The following is a 22,709-nucleotide window of genomic DNA, read 5'->3' on the forward strand; positions in this document are numbered from 1 at the left end:
ACTGCACTAGGCAAGGGATAAACAGAGATAGATAGATAGATAGATAGATAGATAGATAGATAGATAGATAGATAGAGTAGGAAGTACACTCTCAGGGAAGAACTGGATAAAAACTGCGCTGGAAATCCTATGAGAGGAAGAGGACTTGTGCAGAGGATACAGATGTGCAGCACAAACATGAACATGGCACACATCCGCAGCAGCCAATAGCCGGAAAGGGCAGCAGCTTGGAGATAGAGGTAAGACAGGCCTGCATCAACCCAGGGTAACATAGCAATTGGGAGAGCATAGCCTGATTCCAGACTGGAGCCCTGAAGGCTAGCAAATGCTAGCAGTTGTCCACAGACCCAGTGGAAGTAGAAGGGCATGTTTATCTCACCCCAACTTCCCCACAACAGTGCCTGTTGCCTGGTTGAGAAAAGGCAGGTGCCATTTTGGGTTTGGGTGGGAGCTGCTGAAGACTTTGTGTGGGCTCACAGCAGCTGGCTGAGATAGGACGCCATCTTCTCGGCAGTACTGCCAGCAGTGGCAGGGAGAGAAGCAAGGAGTGCTTCTCTCTCACCAGTGCTCTTGTATACAGGTGCAACCCAGAGATTCTAGCAGAGGGAACAATCTGCAGTACCCACTGATTCTGAACCTGGATGGGAGGTGGCTGGGCAACTACATAGGACGGTGAGGTGCCCACAGCCTCCCAGGATCAAGATGCCTAGGCAGAAATGTCTCGGGGAACATCTGCCTCTCTGTTGACTGGACAGGCTGGCAGGGCAGAGAAAAACCTCTGCACCCAGCAATTCTGGGAGCTTAGTGTGCTGACCATGGGGACTCAGAGGTTACATGAGAAGGTGCAGAGTATAACTGGGTCTCTGGGAAATCACTGAGTGTGGTTTCATAAGCTTGGAGATCCTTGGTTGCCCAGAGCAGGTCATTGTAGTGGGAACTGTGCTCACAGTGAGGATTGCACAGATCATTTGTGTGGTTCATATGGTGGCACAGAACACACTGGGTGCCAGCACCTGTGCACTGAAGTCTACCACACCTAACTTAGGCAAACTTAACCTAACTTAGGTGTAACTCTGGATACTTTCCCCACCCTAGAACACTGACCAGAGCTAACTGGCCACACCCACCACACACTTCTTGGTATTCACTGAAGTGCAGACATTCCACGAAGCCAAAGAGGCATAGCTCAAAGATAAAAGCCATCAGAGGAAAGAAACAAAAATCAACTCCACAAATGCCTAAAAACAAATGTGGAAATTCAAGAAACAAGAATAAGAAAAACACCATGATCCCCCCCAAAATGAACATAATAAAATTTCAATATTAGAATGTGAAGATGAAGAGATTGTGGAAATGCCAGAAACAGAATTCAAAAATCACAGGATTATTTTTCCCAAGATTGAGATTTTAAAAATAAATCAAAATGAAATATTAGAAATGAACCAACGGCAAAAAGGAAGACCTTTCTCTCTCTCTCTCTCACTATCCACTCTGTCAAAAAAAAAAAAAAAAACAAAAAGAAAGAAAGAAAGAAAGAAAGAAAGAAAGAAAGAAAGAAAGAAAGAAATGAAGATTTCAACAGATCAAATAAAAATGCAGTGGAAAGCCTTAACACCAGACTTGATGAGGCAGAAGAAAGAATATCTGAACTGGAAGAAAATCTTTGGAAATCTTACAGTCAGACCAGAAGAAAACAAAAAACTTAAAAACAGTGTCAGATTTATGGGATTCTGACAAATGACCCAACATATAGGTCTTAGGAATTCCTGAAGGAATGGACAGAGAATGGACTACAAGGCCTTTTCAGTGAAATAATTACAGAAAACTTCCCCAATTTGGAGAAAGAAAGAGATGTCCAAGTAGAGGAAGGACGCAGAACTCCTAACAGACATGACCAGAAAAGCTCTACACCACAACACATTGTAGTCAAACTTTCCACAGTAAAACATAATGAAAAGATTTTAAAATGTGCATGAGAGGGCCGGTGCTGTGGCTCACTAGGCTAATCCTCCGCCTTGTGGCGCCGGCACCCTGGGTTCTAGCCCCGGTCGGGGCACCGGATTCTGTCCCAGTTGCCCCTCTTCCAGGCCAGCTCTCTGCTGTGGCCCGGGAGTGCAGTGGAGGATGGCCCAAGTGCTTGGGCCCTGCACCCCATGGGAGACCAGGAGAAGCACCTGGCTCCTGCCATCGGATCAGCGCAGTGCGCCAGCCGCAGTGCACTGCCGCGGCGGCCATTGGAGGGTGAACCAACGGCAAAGGAAGACCTTTCTCTCTGTCTCTCTCTCTCATTTTCCACTCTGCCTGTCAAAAAAAAAAATGTGCATGAGAGAAATATCAGATTACTTTCAGAGGCTCTCCAATCAGATCTCCAAACACAGCTGACTTCTCATCAGAAACCCTAAAGACTAGAAAGCAATGGCAAGATATAGCCCAAGTCCTAAAATAAAAAGCAGTCAACCCAGAATATGGTACCCTGCAAAGCTCTCACTTATGAATAAAGGTGAAATTAAAACCTTCCATAACAAACAGAAATTGAAAGAATTTTTCACCACTTGTCCAGTCCTGCAAAAAATGCTTAAGGATGTGCTACACACAGAAACACAGAAAGATGGCCATCATTATGAAAGAATGTGAAAGCAGAAAATCCTCCTGTAAAACTATAAAAGAAATCCAAAATAAATAATAGAGATATTTATGGAAAAATGCATGGCCAAGTCATTACTTATCAATAGTCACCTTGAATGCAAATGGCCTCAATTATCCAGTTAAAAGATAAAGACTGGCTGAATGGATTAAAGAACAAGACCCATCTATTTGCTGCCTACAAGAAAAACATCTCACCAACAAAGATACACACAGACTAAAGGTGAAAGGATGGAAAAAGTTATTCCATGCTAACAGAAAACAAAAAAGGGCAGGTGTTGCCATCCCAATGTCAGACAAAATAGACTTTAACAAAAAAACTCTTAAAAGAGACAAAGAAGGGCACTATGTAATGATTAAGGGATCAATTCGACAGGAAGATTTAATTATAATAAATGTATACACATCCAATTACAGGGCACCTGGCAATTTAAAAGAGATGTGAATGGATCTAAAGGGAGAATTAGATTCCAATACAATAGTAATGGGCACTTCAACACCCCACTTTCATCAATGGATAGATCAACTTGACAGAAAACCAATAAAGAAACAACATAGCTAGTCGACACTATGAAACATATGGGCCTAACTGATATTCACAGTACATCTGCCACCCCTCCCTCTACCATTGCAGAATACATTCTTTTCATCAGTGCATGGAACTTTTTTTAGGATAGACCATATGCTAGGCCATAAAGCAAGTCTCAGCAAATTAAAAAAAAAAAAAAAAACTGAAATCATACCATCAATCTTCTCAGACCACAATGGAATGAAGCTGGAAATCAACTCAAGAATCTCTAGATCATATGCAAAAACATGGAGACTCAACAACATGTTCCTGAATGAACAGGGTCACAGAAGAAATCAAATGAGAAATCAAAAAAATTCTGGAAACAAATTAAGATGATAATACATCATATCAAAACTTATGGGTACAGCAAAAGCAATGTTAAGATGTAAGTTTATAGGAAAATGTACCTACATGAAAAAAATGGAAAGGTACCAAATAAATGAGCTATCAATGCATCTCATGGACTTAGAAAAATAACAACAAAGCAAATCCAAAATTAGTAGGAAGAAAGAAATAATTAAAATTAGAGAAGACCATAGGTTTCCAAGATGGTGGAATAGGGACAGGATGATTGAATCACATGGGACAAAACTGATAATTAAAAAGGAGAAGATCCACACCTGAGATAAAGCCATAGAAAACTTGCAGTGAGAAACCCAAGAGATAGCAAAGACTGGGCAAGTCCGTGCTGAAAGAGAAAGTAAGAAAGAGAATCAGCAGAGGCTCAGACCAGGCAGATCAGTGCCAGGCCCAACGGACCAGGTGAGATGAGAATCTGCTGTTCATGGAGCTGTAGAGAGCAGTGGGAGGGACAGCTTGGCAAACTGCTTTTGAAGTTCCATGGGGGAAAAAAGAAAACATAGAGGAACTAATAGAGAGGTTGTGCATCTCCCTGCCCACTTCCTTTCCCCCTGCCCCCACCCAGACTTGCAGCTGGCTGGGAGAAACCACTTTGCCCCTTTGTTTGTTTACATTTTTGGACACAAGCAGGGGATTGCTGCTCTTGCCTTCCATGCATGCGCCCATCAATAGCGGGGGTCTCCTCACCCCACCCCACCCCACTCCACTCAGGAACAAGGATGACAACAAGTCAGACCAATTTCTTTCCCCACCATGCAAATTGTACTGCAAGGAGAAGTTGTTACTATAGGAAACTCGTACCAGCCCCCACCACCAATGAGAAGTGAGCTGGGTTCCAGTAGGTGGGTCTCTGTGCACCCAAGTTTGTACTCCACCCCACCACCATTAAGAAGTGAGCCAGGCTCCAGAGGGCAGGGCTCTGCACACCAGCTCGCAAAGCACAGACCCATAGCAGCTCATAACAGAAGGCACTGTCCCCAAAGGACGGAGGTACAGTTCATTAAGCAGGGTAAACACACCAGGGACTAATACTGGGCATACCATAACTGTGAGGAAAAGAGTAGGTCACACCAACAGAAATGAACAAGCTCCTCCATCCAAATAAACAGAGGAAATCTAAAAAGGGGGCCTTCCCCTGAATACCTGCTCCACCCTGGCATACTGAACAGAGCACACAGGCCACATCGAGCAACACCTCTTGATACTAAAAGTATAGACATCCCACTAAACTACAAAGACACAAATCAAAGAGAAAAGCAACCAGACAAAAAAAATACACACACGCGAAAAAAACAAAGGAAAAACCCTAAATAAGAATAAGGAAGATGCTATGAGCCCTCCAAAGGAACACTATAACACTTCAATAGAAGGTGAAGATGAAGAGATTGAAGATACGCCAGAAATGGAATTCAGAAAATGAATCATCAGATGACTTAGAAGCAATGAGAAGCAAATTCAGAAACTAAATGAAAAGTTTTCCCATGAATTTGAGATATTAAAGAAAAGTCAGAATGAAATATTAGAAATGAAGAATTCAAGAGATCAAATAAAACATGCAGTGGAAAGCCTTAACAACAGAATAGGTGAGCCAGAAAAAAGAATATCAGAACTAGAAGACAAATTTCTGAAAATTTTACAGTCAGGCTAAAAAAAAAAGAAGAAATTAGAAAAACACGGTAGGTAATTTACAGGATACTATTAAATGACCCAACATACAGGTACTAGGAGTTCCTAAAGGTGTGGAAATAGAGAAAGGATTAGAAGGCCTTTTTAGTGAAATAATAACAGAAAACTTCCCCAATCTGGAGAAAGAGACATCCAAGTATAGGAAGTATACAGAACTCCCAAAACATAGGACCAGAAAAGATTTTCACCATGACACATTGTGATAAAAATCACAGTAAAACATAAAGAAAAGATCTTAAAATGCACACGAGAGAAATGCCAAATCACATTTAGAGGAATTCCAATTAGACTCATTGTGGACTTCTCATTAGAAACCCTAAGGCATGGAGAGAATGGAGAGATATATTCTGGGTCCTAAGAGAAAAAATTGTCAACCAGAGTACTATATGCTGCAAAGCTCTCATTTTTGAATGAAGGACAAATAAAGATCTTCAATAACAAAAAGAAACTGAAAGAATTTATAACTACCAGCCCAGCTCTACAAAAGATGCTCAAGAATGTGCCACACACAGAAACAGGATAAATACCATATGTTCTCCCTGATCTGTGATAACTAATAGAGCACCTAAAAGGTAATCTGTGGAAGTGAAATTGACACTTTCAGAATCAACAACTTAAACAGTTCTTGTGGCTGTTAAGGAACAGTTTTTTTTTCTTCATACTATTTGTTGAACTATCTTTACTTAACCTAGAGTTAATCATATGTGCATAAAGTCAACTGAAAATAGATCTCAGTAAAAAATAAGAGTGGGAATAAGAGATGGGGGGAGGAAGTTTGTAACTCTAACGCTGTATAGTTCTCAATACATTCCTATGAACTTACTTCTAAGGGTACAGTTTAATAACTTGTTATGGGACCCCAATTAAGATGGGTGGTAAAAATACCATCCCAAGTGTTAAAGTGATCACATGGATAAGGTTAAGTGTTAACATGCTCATAAAGATAGGATTAAGTATTAAAGTGATCATATAGATAGGATTAGGTATCTGGTCATAGTAATAGGAGTTAAAAAGGAGAGAATGCTCCAACTTAGGAAGCAGACTTGTAGATAGAATGCGTGGACAGCAGGCTCATAGAATGGCAATCATTTTATGTAGCACTCTGAACACAGAGTCAGTGCTTAAAGCATTTTGGTCTGGCTGAAAAGCCTGCAAGAGAATTTCAGGCATGGAAAGCCAAGACACTGTGGCAAAAAATGTCCTACATGAAGAATTTCTTTGGTGAGACTCCAGTGTAAAGAAGTGGCCATCAAAGAAGGATGTACTTTTCTCTGAAGGGAGGACAGAACTTCCCCATTGCCCTTGTCTAAATACTGACAGAGATTGTGAATTTAAAAGGTTTCTATAGCCTAGGCAGCTCATGTCAAGAGCCTCAGGTGATCACTGCCATCATGCATTAGAGCGTTAATTGTTCAATTAACAAAAAGAGTCACTGTGCACTTATTCTGTCCTCAATGAATTGTGAGAGTTAACTGTAAAACTTGTTCTCAAAGATTTATTTCATTTTAGTGTATTAAGTGGAAGATATGAATAGACCTTATCTCAACTCCTGAGGAATAGTTTTTTTTCTTTTTTTTCCTTTTTTTGTACAAATTGTTGAAATATTTACTTAGTATAGCATTGGTCATCTTTGTATAAAGTTAACTGAAAATGAATCCTAGTGGAGAATGGGACTGGGAATGGAAAAGGGAGGAGAAGGAGGGGTGGGAGTATGGGTATGGTGGGAAGAATCACTATAATCCTAAAGTTGCATTTATGAAATGCAAAAATAAATAAATCAATGCAAAAAATTAGAGAATAAGAAAAATTGAAACCAAAAAAATACAAAAGATCAGTGCAATGAAGAGCTGTTTTTTTTTTTTAAATAAATTGGTACACTACTGACCAAACTAACCAATAAAAGAAGAAGAAGACCCAAATCAAGAAAATCAGAGATGAAAAAGAAAATGTAACAACAGATAATAAAGAAATAAAAAGAATTATCAGGAATTACTACAAAGAACTGTATGCCAACAAATTTGGAAATCTAGAAGAAATAGACATACACAATCTACCAAAATTGTGTCATGAAGAACAGGAAATCTAAACAGACCAATAACCAAGGTGGAAAATGAATGAGTAATAATGACCCTCCCAACAAAGAAAAGAGCAGGACCAGATTGCTTCACTGCTGAATTCTACCAGACATTCAAAGAACTAACTCTAGTTCTTGGCAAGCTATTCAAAACAACTGAAAGGGATGGAATCTTCCCAAACTCCTTTTCTATGAAGCCAGCATCACCTTAATTCCTAAGCCAGAAAAAGATATAACTGAGAAAGAGAACTATAGAGCAATATCCCTTATGAACCTAGATGCAAAAATCCTCAACAAAGTCTAAGTCATCTGTATGCAACAACAGATCAGAAAGAGCATTCACCTAGACCAAGCGGGATTTACCCCTGGTATGCAGGGATGGTTCAACATCCACAAAACAATAATGTAATATATCACATTAACAAACTGAATAACAAGAACCTTATGGTTATCTCAATAGATGCAGAGAAAGTATTTGAAAAAATAAAACATCCTTTCATGAAAAAAAATCTTAAGCAAATAGGGTATAGGAGGAGCATTCCTCAACAATCACGTCAATTTATGACAAACCCACAGCCAGCATCCTATTGAATGGGGAAAAGCCGGAAGCATTCCCACTGAGATGCGGAACCAGACAAGGATGCCTACCCTCATGATTGTTATTCAGTAGAATCCTGAAGTTTTATCTAGAGCCATTAGACAAGAAAAAGTAACCAAATGGATACACATTGGGAAGAAAGAAGTGAAACTATCCCTATTTATAGATGACATGATCCTATCCATAGGGGACCCAAAAGACTGCACTGAGAGACTATTGGAAATCATAAAAGAGTTTGGTAAAGTGGCAGGATACAAAATTAACACACAAAATCAATAGCCTTGTGTGTATAATGTCATGGCTGAGAGAGAACTTGTAAGATCAGTCCCATTCACAATAGCTCTAAAAAAGAATTAAATACCTTTGATTAAATTTTACCAAGCATGTCAATATTCTCTATGATGAAAATTACAAAACATTAAAGAAAGGAATAGAAGAAGACATTAAAAAATGGAAAATCTTCATTATTCATGAATTGGAAGAATCAACATCATCAAAATGTCTGTACTACCCATAGTAATTTACAGATGCAATGAGGTCACAATCAAAATACTAAAGACATTCTTCATGAATCTAGAAACAATGATGCTAAAATCAACATGGAAACACAAGAGAGCCCAAATAGCTAAACCAATCTTATACTCCAAAAACAAAGCTGGAAGCATCATAATACCAGATTTCAAGACATACTACAGGGCAGTTATAATCTCAATAGCCTTGTATTGGAGCAAAAACAGAGTTGTAGACCAATGGAACAGAACAGAAATGCTAGAAATCAATCCATGAATCTACAACCAACTTATCTTTGACAAAGGAGTTAAAATTAATCTCTGGAGCTTAGAAAAGTCTCTTCAACAAATGGTGCTAGGGAAATAGGATCTCCACGTGCAGAAGTATGAACCTACACCTCTACCTTACACCTTACTCAAAGATCCAATCAAAATGGATCAAAGAACTAAATCTATGACCTGACACCATCAAATTACTAGAGAATATTGGGGAAACTCTGCAAGACATTGGCATGGGCAAAGACTTCTTGGAAAAGACCCCAGAAGCACAGGCAATCTAAGCCCAAACTGACAAGTGGAATTACATCAAGCTGAGAAGCTTCCATCTTGCAAAAGAAACACTTTGCAATGTGAAGAGGCAACAGACAGAATGGGAGAAAATATTTACAAACTATGCAACTGATAAAGGGTTAACATCCAGAATCTATTAAGAACTCAAGAAACTCAACAACAAAAACAATCTAGTAAAGAAATTGGCAAAGGACTTGAACAGGCATTTTTCAGGAGAGGAAATTCAAACAGCCAACAACACTTGAGAAAATGCTCTCAAGATCACTAGCCATCAGAGAAATGCAAATCAAAACCACAGTGAGGTTTCACCTAACCCTAGTTACAATGGCTCTCATACAGAAATCAATAAATGACAATTGTTGCAAGGCTGTGGGGAAAAGGGTACTCTGATCCACTGCTGGTTGGAATGGAAACTTGTGCAGCCACTGTGGAAGACAGCATGGAGATACCTCAGAAATTTGAATACATATGGTCCAGCCAACCCACTCTTGGGAATTTACCCAAATCAAAAGAAATCAGCATATGAAAGACTTATGTGTACCCCCATGTTCATTGCAGCACAATTCACAATACCTAAGTTATCGAATCAAGACAGATGGCCATCAACTATTGACTGGATAAAGAAATTATGGTATATATACACTATGGAGTACTGCTCAGCTTTTATAAAAATGCCAGCCTGTTTTTTGCAACAAGATGTATGCAACTGAAAACCATTATACTTAGTGAAATAAGGCAGTCCCCAAAAGACAGATATCATATGTTTTCCCTGATCCAAGGTAACAAGTAGAGTAACTGAAATGCAATGTTTTGGAGTTAAACAAACACTTTGGGATTTGACAATTGTTTACAGTCTTTGTCTCTTCTATAGAGGATTAGTGCTTTCATTTTATTTTTTCTCTTCATACTATTTGTTGAACTTTTTACTTAGTGTAGGGTTAACTATATGATCATTAAGTAAACTAAAAATAGATCTTTGTAAAATTGGGAGTGGGAATGAGAGATTGAGGAGAAGGAAGGATTGGAGCATGGGTGGGAGGGAGGGTAAGTGGAAGTGTCACTATGTTCCTAAATCTGTATATATGAAACACATGAAACCTATATAACTTAAATAAAATTTTAATGAAAGAAAAGTAGGTAGGTAGAAGGAAGGAGGGTGGGAGGGAGCAAAGGAATATCATTATTTTCTTAGACTTGTATTTACAAATAATACTGAACCTGTTAAAAATTAATTAAAATAAAAAATGAAAAAAATAAACAGCTGAAAAAACCTGCAAATAATAGCACAGTGTAAGATACTTAGGAACTAGTTTTACCCTGGCCCTTTATTATAAGTGACTTGCTTTCATGTTACAACACAGTGTCCTTACCAACTAGATGGAGATAGTACTGAATTATCCTGACAGCCTTTTCCAGCTCTCATCCTCTATGCATCTATATCCTCTATGAATCTCATCCTCTATCCATCTATAGATGCCTCTACGCTTTTTCCAGAAGACCTTTCTGAATAGCACAGCTCCCCTCCCCACCAACACAGAAAGCCTTTCTATAATAAAGCTGCAGAGCCACTGGCTACCAAGTGACCAGACAGAACCTAGGACTTCATCCCTATTCTTGGATACATGTAGTCTTTTCAAATATGGCTAAAACAACTTTTTCTATGATGTTATAGCATTATTTGCTTTTATTAGAGTTTTTTACAAAACCAAACAAAAATATTGTCAGCTGTGTTCCAAGCATTCTATTGAGAATAGTGCTAACAAAGAAAATACAATCAATAGGATATCTCATACAGATACTTAAAATTTAATAGCATCTTAAGGTAAGCAAATGTATAAAAACCAAGTGTTTACTTTTGATATTAGAAATGATATACATAATAAACTCAACATGGTACTGATAAAGCTGCAAGATAAGATTTTATTTTTCAAACTACAGATTGTAAATCTTGAGTACAAGGCCACCTCGTACTCAGAAGCTCAAAAATCCTGCTTTTATAAATATTATTTATTATCTGGACTGTAGATACCTCTAATGGAATCATGTACACTTGGCATACTGCAGTTGAGGGTGTCAGACCATCATCTTCATGACCTAATTAAATTCTCTGACAATGGAAATAAGTAAAAGAGGCAAATATTTCTTCTCTTTGGGATACTAATTAACAAAACTAGCAGTGTCAAAAATGATTCTTTTTCCTTTTTAACCTAATATTGCACCTGTAGCACATACATGAGAGGAAGTTAAAAACCAAAAGAGCAAAAAAAAGAGCAACTTTAAGCTATATGCTAGGTCAATGATAAAGTTCACAGACTAATTTGTAGATATAATATTACTGGTTATAATCCTTAAAGGGAAACAGAATTAACCAACTTTTTAAATATTAGGAAATATAATTTTACTGTTACTTTATAATCAAACCTTTCAATGAATACCAAGACTGTATCTACAGTCTGTTTCCACTGAGCCAGTTCAGGAGACACACTGGTTGAAAAATAACTTCAGTATATAAACTTTAAGGCTAAATATTCCATCTTCAAAATGTAAGGATTTAAATAGAGCCCTTGACAATTTATTCAATGTAAAATTGCTGGCTAAGGATGAAAACAAGTACTAGACAGACAAAAAGGCAGGCATAGTCACTTAACTGAAAAACCACAGGCAGCTCGTTCATGACATAGGCAATTCCTTCAACCTGAAGATATCTGTTGAAAGTCAAAGTTACCTGATTGTGTGGTAAATCTTCAAAGTCATTAAGTCCACTTATGGGTCAATGCCTCTTATGCTTTGGTTGGGTGATTTAATAAAGTATATATCCTATAGGATTAAACTGTAGAACTCAATAAATCAAAGAAAGCAGGTAAAATACTAGAATATTGATTTAAAAAAGCATGTTTCTCCATCTTTTTCATGCAGTAAGCACGCCCATTTTAAGTCTGATATTCAATAAATAATCACTATGTTTCCCACTGAAGCTTGTTGTTCTGATGAGCCAAATCCAAATGCTTTCATATAGTTGAGAACTAAAGAATGTTCTATTATTCATCATTATCTGTAGAGAAAAGAAAAATATTAATTTACTTAATTTCAAATCATGCTGTATTTACTCAGTTTAAAAAAGTATTCTTTTTCATGCCAAAGGAAAATAATTCTAATGTATTTTAAAATAGTTTTTATTTATATATTATATTTATATATTATATATTTATTATTTATATTTATACTATATATTTATAGTAGCATATACTCATTTTAAATATAGAGAAAATACAAATACAATAAAGAACAAAGTGGGAAGTAATGGGGCAGGCATTTGGTACAATGGTTAAGACATTGCTTGGGATGCATTCATCCCATATCAGAGTGCCTGGGTTTGAGTCCCACCTCCGCTTCCTATCTTACCTGCTAACACACACTGTGGTGGCAGCAGGTGATGGCTGAAGTACTTGGGTCTGTGCCACCTATGTGGGAGATCCAGATGGAACTTCATACTCTAGCTTTAACCTGGCCTAGCACTAGCTATCACAGGCTTTTTGGGAGTGAACCAAAGGATGGAAGATCCTGCTCTTTGTTTTTCAAATAAATGAAAATAAAAATTAAAGTGAGAAGCAAAAATCACATATAAACAAAAGACAACCAAAGTTATAATTTTATATAAATCATCTCAGACAGCTTTCCTATGCACACACAAAAAACATTTTAAAAATTATGCTGAAATGGGCCCAAGTTCTTGGGCCCCTGCATCCACATGGGAGAACCAGAGGAAGCTCCTGGGTCCTGGCTTTGGCCTGGCCCAGCTCTGGCCATTATGGCCATTTGGGGAGTGAATCAGCAGATGGAAGATATCTCTCTTTCTCTCTACCTCCCTCCCTCTCTCTGTAATTCTTTCAAATAAATAAATCTTTAAAAATTAAACTGAAACGTGTTTTTTTTTTTAAAGATTTTATTTATTTGAAAGACAGAGTTACAGAGAGAGGAAGAGAGAGAGAGAGGTCTTCTATCTACTGGTTCACTCCCCAGATGGCCGCAACGGCTGGAGCTGAGCTGATCCAAAGCCAGGAGCCAGAGCTGCTTCTGGATTTCCCATGTGGGTGCAGGAGCACAAACACTTGGGCCATCTTCTACTGCTTTCCCAGGCCATAGCAGGGAGCTGGATTGGAAGAGGAGCAGCCGGGACTAGAACTGGCGCCCATTTGGGATGCTGGCGCTTCAGGCCAGGGCTTTAACCCACTGTGCCAAAGAGCCGGCCCTGTAATGTGGTTTTGAGACCTGAGTTTTTCACTTAAAATACATAATAGATGGAAAATACATGATAAAGCAAGATAACAAACAATGCTGGAATGGGTACACGGGTCATCACAGTAAAGTTCTTTCAACTTTTCCAAATGATAAGACTTTATAAAATGCTGAAGAAGAATAAATCTTGAGTATATCCAATGTGAATTCCAAACTCTGCATAGTATTCTATTTATAGATACGGCATAACTAAATTAACTATTCCTGTTTACAGACATATTGGTTATTTCCAACTTTACTTTATTCTTAAAAACACTAGTGAATGAATTTAGATTGGTTATCTTCATCTTCCATAACAAGCATTACCTTCCACATTATAGCAAAAGTGTTCTTTCATTAAAATCCATATCAAATCAAATCAGCACTGCTGGAAACGCTTCATGAACTCCCTACTCCTCAGGATAGAATCCCCGTTCCTTAGTATGGATTGCCAAGCCCTCCATGATCTGATCTATTTAATATTTCTAGCTTTCCCTGCTTTCATTCACCCATTTTCCCCACTCCATAATTTATGCATAGCAATATACAGTTGCTTATAATTCCCCGATGACAACAATTTAAAACTCATTGTATACACACATATAATGAAGTGTGGCAAATTCCTAATCATCTTTCAAAAATCTAACTCTGAAGTCTCCTTCCCTAGGAAGATCTATTATTCTTGTCTCCACTATTCTTCCAGTATAGTTGGGTTATTACTTTATGCACCTTTCATATTATTGCTTCCAAAGTTATACTTATAAACCATGTACTATAATTTAGTTTTTTTTACAATTCTAAAATGGTGTCAGTGAACAAGTAAGTCATCAATACATACGTACTTAATACTTAGAATACAAAAGTTAACTAGTGGGCCTATAAGTTTGGAATATTTAAGGAAAAGCAAGAAGTTATTTCAAAAACTTCATGGAAAATAAATTAAGATAAAGTACATTTTCTATGAACTTGCTGAAGACCATCATATTACAGAGAGAGAAAGCCAATTTCCAATCTTAATGCTCTCACTTCCTCAGGGCCATTTTCTGTACCTTGAAACCGATACATATTCTTTGCTTTCTTTTTTATGCCAAAAAGACAATTCTATAAGACAGCTAGATACAGGGTCTAATTACTTCCAAAAAGAAGGCTCCAGGCCATGTATTCCAAATCTAGTAATTGGCTAAAATCTAAGTGTAATGATTAATGACACAAAATAGCAAATTAATTTATTGAGATAATTCAATATATTTATATCCATTTTATTAGATACATTAGTAAGTCATAATACTTGATGAGATATACGAACATTTCTTTAATTTGAAAAAAATTTTTTAAGATTTATTGAGCCCAGCTCTACAGCATAGCAGGTAAAGCCACCGCCTGTAGTGCTGGCATCCTATATAGGTGGTGGTTCGAGTCACGGCTGCTCCACTTCCAATATAATTCTTTGCTATGGCCTGGGAAAGCAGTAGAAGATGGCCTAAGTCTTGGGCCCCTGTATCTGCAACGGGATGCCTGGAAGAAGCTCCTGGTTCCTGGCTTCTAACTGACCCAGCTCTAGCCATTTTGGCCATTTGGGGAGTAAAACCAGCAGATGGAAGACCTCTCTCTCTCTGACACTCTGTATTTCAAATAAATAAATAAATTTTCAAAAAAAAAAAAAAGAGAGATTTATTTACTGGGACTAGTGATGTGGTATGGCGAGTTAAGCTGCTGAGTGACATAGGTATCCCATACTGGAGGGCTAGTTCGAATCCTGGCTGATCAGTTTCCAATCCAGCTTCCTGATAATATATCTTGGAAAGCAGCAGTAAATGGCCCAAGAACTTGGGCTTTTGCCAGTTATGTGGGAGACCCAAGTGGAGTTCTAGGGTCCTGGCTTTGGCCTAGGAGAGAAACTGATCTTTCATTTGTTGGTTCACTCCCCTAAAGAGCCACAACGGCAAGGTCTGGGTCAGGCAGAAGTCAGGGGTCAGGAGCTCCATCCTGATCTTCCACATGGATTGCAGGGGCCCAGGTAATTGGGATATCCTCTATTGTCTTCCCGGGCTCATTAGCAGAAAGTTGGACAGGATGCAGAGTGTCCAGGACTTGAACCCCTACTCTGAGATGGGACATGGATGTTGCAAACAGTGGCTTAACTTGTTGCGACGCATAGAGCTGTTGTGCACCACAATGCTGGTACCCACCAAAAAAATTTTTTTAATGTTTATTTGGACATGAGAGAGAGAGAGAGAGAGAGAGAGAGAGAGAGAGAGAGAGATCCTCCATTTTCTAGTTAGTCCGCAATGCCTACAACAACAGCTGGGGCAGGGCAGGGACTGGAATTTTATATGGATCTCCCATGTGGGCGGCAGGGACCTAAGCACTTGAACCATAATTTACTGCCTTCCAGGTGCACATTATCAGGCATATGGATTAGAGGCAGAGGTAGGACTTGATCCCAGATACTCTGATACAGAATGTGGGCATCCCCAGGGTCAGATTAACTGCCTTACCCTATTTTAAGTTGTATTTTATAGGCACACTAAAATTTTTTAATTCAAATTTTTATTTTTAACTTTTATTTAATGAATATAAATTTCCAAAGTACAGCTTATGGATGACAATGGCTTCCCCCCTCCCCATAACTTCCCTCCCACCCGCAACCCTCCCCTTTCCCTCTCCCTCCCCCCTTCCATTCACATCAAGATTCATTTTCAATTCTCTTTATATACAGAAGATCAGTTTAGCATATATTAAGTAAAGATTTCAACAGTTTGCACCCACAAAGAAACACAAAGTGAAAAATACTGTTTGAGTACTAGTTATAGCATTACTTCACTTTGGACAACACACTAAGAACAGATCCCACATGACAAGTAAGTACACAGTGACTCCTGTTGTTGACTTAACAAATTGACACTCTTGTTTATGGCATCAGTAATCACCCTAGGCTCTTGTCATGAGTTGCCAAGGCTATGGAAGTCTTTTGAGTTCGCCGACTTTGATCTAATTTAGACAAGGTCGTAGTCAAAGTGGAAGTTCTCTCCTCCCTTCAGAGAAAGGTACCTCCTTCTTTCATGGCCCCATTCTTTCCACTGGGATCTCACTCACAGAGATCTTCCATTTAGGTCTTTTGTTTTTTTTCCAGGGTGTCCTGGCTTTCCATGCCTGAAATACTCTCATGGGCTCTTCAGCCATATCCGAATGCCTTAAGGGCTGATTCTGAGGCCAGAGTCCTGTTTAGGACATCTGCCATTCTATGAGTCTGCTGTGTATCTCACTTCCCATGATGGATCGTTCTCTCCCTTTTTTATTCTATCAGCTAGTATTAGCAGACACTAGTCTTGTTTATGTGATCCCTTTGGCTCTTAGACCTATCAGTGTGCTCAATTGTGAACAGAAATTGATCACTAGGACTAGTGAGATGGCATTGGTACATGCCACCTGAATGGGATTGACTTGTAATCCCCTGGTATGTTTCTAACTCTACCATTTGAGGTAAGTCAACTTGAGCATGTCCCGAATTGCATATCTCTTCCCTCTCTTATTCCCACTCTTTTATTTAACAGTGATCACTTTTCAGCTAAGTTTCAACACTTTGAGAATAACTGTGTATTGATTACAGTATTCAACATCTAATACTTGAACATTTTATTGAGGTACAGTGCAATATGTCAACATACCCATATATAGTATAAATTGATCAAATCAATAAATTAGCTTTTTATGTCCTTATCTTTTTGGTCAGAGCCTCCCATCTCCTCTATTATAGGTTTTTTTTTTGTTAAAGATTTATTATTTATGACAGTCAAGAGTTGGAGAGACAGAGAGAGAGCGAGCAAGTGAACGAGTGAGAGAGATATTTCATCTGCTAGTTCACTCCTCCAGATTGCTGCAATGGCCAGTGTTGGGCCATGCAGAAGTCAAGAGACAAGAGCTTCTTCTCGGTGTCCCTTGTAGGTAGCACAGGCCCAAATACTTGGGTAATCTTCTACTGCTTTTCTCAGGTACATTATCAGGGAGCTGGATGGAAGTGGAACAGCTGGGCCATGAACCAGCACCCATATGGTGACTCTGGTGTTGCAGGTAGCAGCTTCATCTCCTATACTGCAATGCCCGTGTCTCTTTTAGATCTTTATGCAATATATATTATACTTTTGTGAACTATAGTCACCCAGCATTCCATGTAACATGAGAACAGATTACTTTGATTTTCCTGTGTTTTGGCTCTTATTAACCAGCTTCCCTCTATTCTCCCTCCCCAACTTCCCCAGTCTCTCAGCCTCTAGTAATCACTATTCTAAGTTCAGATAAACTTCTTTAAACTTCCACATATGACAGAGAGTACAGAGTATCTGTTTTTCTGAGTCTGGATTATTTCACATAAAATAATAATCTCCAGTTCCACCCATTTGTTGCAAGTTTCAGAATTTTATTCTTTTTTATGGTTGAATGACATTCCATTGCATAAACATAATACACTTTCTTTATCCATTCATCCACAGATGGACACCTAAATCATTTCTTTATCTTGGCTATGAATAGTGCCACAACTAATATGGGAGTGCAGGTATGACTTTTAGACATGTTGATTTCATTCCTTGGAATACATACTTAGAATATATATAGCTGGGTCACAAGGTAAATCTACTTTTAGTTTTTTTGGAGCAATTTCCATTCTCCACAACAACTGTACTATTTTGCATTCTCACCAATAAGTGCATAAAGTTCCCTTTTCTATACATCTGTTACCATTTGTTATTATTATTTTTTTGATAACAGCCAATCTAATTGGAGTGAGATAATATCTCTCACTGTGGTTTTTAAAAAATTAATTTGTATATATTTATATTTATTTTATTTTTATTATAAATTTATTATATTTAAAATATTTTCATTTTATTTGAGAGGCAGAATGACATAGGAGTGGGAGAAACAGAGAAAGAGATATCTTTCATCTGTTGGTTCACTCCCCAAATGTCTAAAACACTTGGGTTGGGCCAGGCTTAAGCCAGGAGTCAGGAATTCCACTATCCATGTGAAAGGCAGAGACAGAAGCACTTGTGCCATATTCTTCTACCTTCCCAGATGCATTATCAGGGAGCTGGATCAGAAGTGCAGCAGCCAGGATACAAATCAGTGGGATTCCAATCAGCCAGGACTCAAATTAGGGGATTCCATCCCGTGAATGTGTTTTTTTTTTCTTTTTTTAAATTTTATTTAATCAACATAAATTTCCAAAGTACAGCTTATGGATTACAATAGCTTCCCCCACCCATAACTTCACTTCCACCCACAACACTCCACTCTCCTACTCCCTCTCCCCTTCCATTCACATCAAGATTCATTTTCAATTCTCTTTATATACAGAAGATCAATTTAACATATATTAAGTAAGGATTTCCAGTTTGCACCCACACAGAAACACAAAGTGTAAAATACTATTTCAGTACTAGTTATAGCATTAAACTCCTCAGAGTAATTGTGTATTTTTTTTTATTTTCCCTCCCACTCAAACCCCTCCCATCTCCCGCTCCCTCTCCCATTCCACTCACATCAAGATTCATTTTCAATTCTCTTTATATACAGAAGATCGATTTAGTATGTATTAAGTAAAGATTTCATCAGTTTTCACTCACACAGAAACACAAAGTGTAAAATACTGTTTCAGTACTAGTTATAGCATTACTTCACTTTGGACAACACACTAAGAACAGATCCCACATGACAAGTAAGTACACAGTGACTCCTGTTGTTGACTTAACAATTTGACACTCATGTTTATGGCGTCAGTAATCTCCCTAGGCTCTAGTCATGAGTTGCCAAGGCTATGGAAGTCTTTTGAGTTCGCCGACTTTGATCTAATTTAGACAAGGTCGTAGTCAAAGTGGAAGTTCTCTCCTCCCTTCAGAGAAAGGTACCTCCTTCTTTGATGACCTCTTCTTTCCACTGGGATCTCACTCACAGAGATCTTCCATTTAGGTCTTTTGTTTTTTTTCCAGGGTGTCCTGGCTTTCCATGCCTGAAATACTCTCATGGGCTCTTCAGCCATATCCGAATGCCTTAAGGGCTGATTCTGAGGCTAGAGTGTTGTTTAGGACATCTGCCATTCTATGAGTCTGCTGTGTATCTCGCTTCCCATGATGGATCGTTCTCTCCCTTTTTTATTCTATCAGCTAGTATTAGCAGACACTAGTCTTGTTTGTGTGATCCCTTTGACTCTTAGACCTATCAGTGTGCTCAATTGTGAACTGAAATTGATCACTTGGACTAGTGAGATGGCATTGGTACATGCCACCTTGATGGGATTATATTGGGATCCCCTGGCATGATTCTAACTCCACCATTTGGGGCAAGTCAGCTTGAGCATGTCCCAAATTGTACATCTCCTCCATCTCTTATTCCCACTCTTATATTTAACAGGGATCACTTTTCAGTTAAAATTTAAACACCTAAGAATAATTGTGTCTTAATTACAGAGTTCAACCAATAGTACTAGAACAAAACAAAGAGAAAATACTAAAATGGATAAAGTATTACATTGTACATCAACCGTCAGGACAAGAGCTGATCAAGTCACTTTCTCATAGTGCCCATTTCACTTCAAAGGGTTTCCCCTTTGGTGCTCAGTTAGTTGTCGCCAATCAGGGAGAACATATGATATTTGTCCCTTTGGGACTGGCTTAATTCACTCAGCATAATGTTTTCCAGATTCCTCCATCTTGTTGCAAATGACTGGATTTCGTTGTTTTTGACTGCTGTATAGTATTCTATAGAGTACATGTCCCATAATTTCTTTATCCAGTCTACTGTTGATGGGCATTTGGGTTGGTTCCAGGTCTTAGCTATTGTGAATTGAGCTGCAATAAACATTAATGTGCATACTGCTTTTTTGTTTGCCAATTTCATTTCCTCTGGGTAAATTCCAAGGAGTGGGATGGCTGGGTAGAATGGTAGGGTTATCTTCAGGTTTCTGAGGAATCTCCAGACTGACTTCCATAGTGGCTTAACCAGTTTGCATTCCCACCAACAGTGGGTTAGTGTCCCTTTTTCCCCACATCCTCTCCAGCATCTATTGTTGGTAGATTTCTGAATGTGAGCCATTCTCACCGGGGTGAGGTGAAACCTGATTGAGGTTATAATTTGCATTGCCCTGATGGCTAGTGATCTTGAACATTTTTTCATGTGTCTGTTGGCCATCTGGATTTCCTCTTTGAAAAATGTCTATTGAGGTCCTTGGCCCATCTCTTAAGTGGGTTGTTTGTTTTGATCTTGTGGAGTTTCTTGATTTCTTTGTAGATTCTGGTTATCAACCCTTTATCTGTTGCATAGTTTGCAAATATATTTTCCCATTCTGTCGATTGCCTCTTCACTTTCCTGACTGTTTCTTTAGCAGTACAGAAACTTCTCAATTTGATGCAATCCCAATAGTTAATTTTGGCTTTGACTGCCTGTGCTTCTGGGGTCTTTTCCAAGAAGTCTTTGCCAGTACCTATATCTTGCAGGGTTTTTCCAATGCTCTCTAATAATTTGATGGTGTCGGGTCGGAGATTTAAGTCTTTAATCCATGTTGAGTGAATTTTTGTGTAAGGTGAAAGGTAGGGGTCTTGCTTCATGCTTCTGCCATGGAAATCCAGTTTTCCCAGCAACATTTATTGAATAGACTGTCCTTACTCTAGGTATTTGTTTTGAATCCTTGATCAAATATAAGTTGGCTGTAGAAGTTTGGATTGATTTCTGGTGTTTCAATTCTGTTCCATTGGTCTATCCATCTGTTTCTGTACCAGTACCATGCTGTTTTGATTATAATTGCCCTGTAGTATGTCCTAAAATCTGGTAGTGTGATGCCTCCAGCTTTGTTTTTGTTGTACAAGATTGTTTTAGCTATTCGAGGTCTCCTGTGTCTCCATATGAATTTCAGCATCATTTTTTCCAGGTCTGAGAAGAATGTCTTTGGTGTTTTAATTGGTATTGCATTAAATCTATAAATTGCTTTTGGGAGAATGGACATTTTGATGATATTGATTCTTCCAATCCATGAGCATGGAAGATTTTTCCATTTTTTGGTATCCTCTTCTATTTCTTTCTTTAAGATTTTGTAATTTTCATCGTAGAGTTCATTAACGTCCTTGGTTAAGTTTATTCCAAGGTTTTTGATTGTTTTTGTAGCTATTGTGAATGGGATTGATCTTAGAAGTTCTTCCTCAGCCATGGCATTGTCTGTGTATACAAAGGCTGTTGATTTTTGTGCATTGATTTTATACCCTGCTACTTTGCCAAACTCTTCTATGAGTTCCAATAGTCTCTTAGTAGAGTTCTTTGGATCCCCTAAATAAAGAATCATACCATCTGCAAAGAGGGATTGTCTGAGTTCTTCCTTCCCAATTTGGATCCCTTTAATTTCTTTTTCTTGCCTAATAGCTCTGGCTAAAACTTCCAGAACTATGTTAAATAGAAGTGGTGAGAGTGGGCATCCCTGTCTGGTCCCAGATCTCAGTGGAAATGCTTCCAACTTTTCCCCATTCAATAGGATGTTGGCTGTGGGTTTTTCATAGATTGCTTTGATTGTATTGAGGAATGTTCCTTCCATACCCAGTTTGCTTAGAGTTTTCATCATGAACGGGTGTTGTATTTTATCAAATGCTTTCTCGGCATCTATTGAGATAATCATATGGCTTTTCTTCTGCAGTCTGTTAATGTGGTGTATCACGTTGATTGTTTTGTGAACACTGAACCATCCCTGCATACCAGGGATAAATCCCACTTGGTCTGGGTGGATGATCTTTCTGATGTGTTGTTGCATTCTATTGGCGAGAATTTTATTGAGGATTTTTGCGTCTATGTTCATCAGGGATATTGGTCTGTAATTCTCTTTCAATGATCCGATGGCAGGAGCCAGGAGCCAGGTGCTTTTCCTGGTCTCCCATGGGGTGCAGGGCCCAAGCACTTGGACCATCCTCCACTGCACTCCTGGGCCACAGTAGAGAGCTGGCCTGGAAGAGTGGCAACCAGGACAGAATCCGGCACCCCGACCGGGACTAGAACCCACTGTGTCGGCGCCGCTAGGCGGAGGATTAGCCTAGTGAGCTGCGGCGCCGGCCCTCAATGATTTCTTTTTTCTTTTCTTTTCTTTTTTTTTTTTTTTGACAGGCAGAGTGGACAGTGAGAGACAGAGAGAGAGAGAAAGGTCTTCCTTGCCGTTGGTTCACCCTCTGATGGCCACCGCGGCGGGCGCGCTGTGGCCGGCGCATCTTGCTGATCTGATGGTAGGAACAAGGTACTTATCCTGGTCTCCCATGGGGTGCAGGGCCCAAGGACTTGGGCCATCCTCCACTGCACTCCCTGGCCACAGCAGAGAGCTGACCTGGAAGAGGGGCAACTGGGACAGAATCCGGCGCCCCGACTGGGACTAGAACCCGGTGTGCCGGCGCCGCAAGT

The 22,709-nt window shown here is 38.9% G+C and overlaps 1 protein-coding gene and 1 long non-coding RNA gene across 22 annotated transcripts in view; one reads left to right on the forward strand and one right to left on the reverse strand.

The window, feature by feature from the left end:
- The window catches only part of LOC138848463 (uncharacterized), a 152,865-nt gene that overhangs the window by 113,488 nt on the left and 16,668 nt on the right, over window positions 1-22,709 (forward strand). The gene's annotated exons all lie outside the window — the stretch shown is intronic.
- NEK1 (NIMA related kinase 1) overlaps window positions 10,665-22,709 on the reverse strand; it is a 203,320-nt gene continuing 191,275 nt past the window's right edge. For 20 of the 21 annotated variants that reach the window (XR_011386262.2, XR_011386261.2, XR_016228912.1 and 17 more), the window contains one exon: window positions 10,665-12,063. Coding sequence is in view for 15 of the 21 variants with exons in the window: in XM_070068291.2 (XP_069924392.2) it covers window positions 12,050-12,063 (14 nt within the window). In the remaining 6 variants the exon portion in view is untranslated. The remainder of the gene's footprint in view (window positions 12,064-22,709) is intronic. The other variant, XR_011386263.2, reaches the window with a different exon arrangement.

This window comes from Oryctolagus cuniculus, chromosome 2 (assembly GCF_051225735.1).
Source record: "Oryctolagus cuniculus isolate XC-2025 breed Fujian yellow rabbit chromosome 2, ASM5122573v1, whole genome shotgun sequence".
In the NCBI taxonomy this organism is placed as follows: domain Eukaryota; kingdom Metazoa; phylum Chordata; class Mammalia; order Lagomorpha; family Leporidae; genus Oryctolagus; species Oryctolagus cuniculus.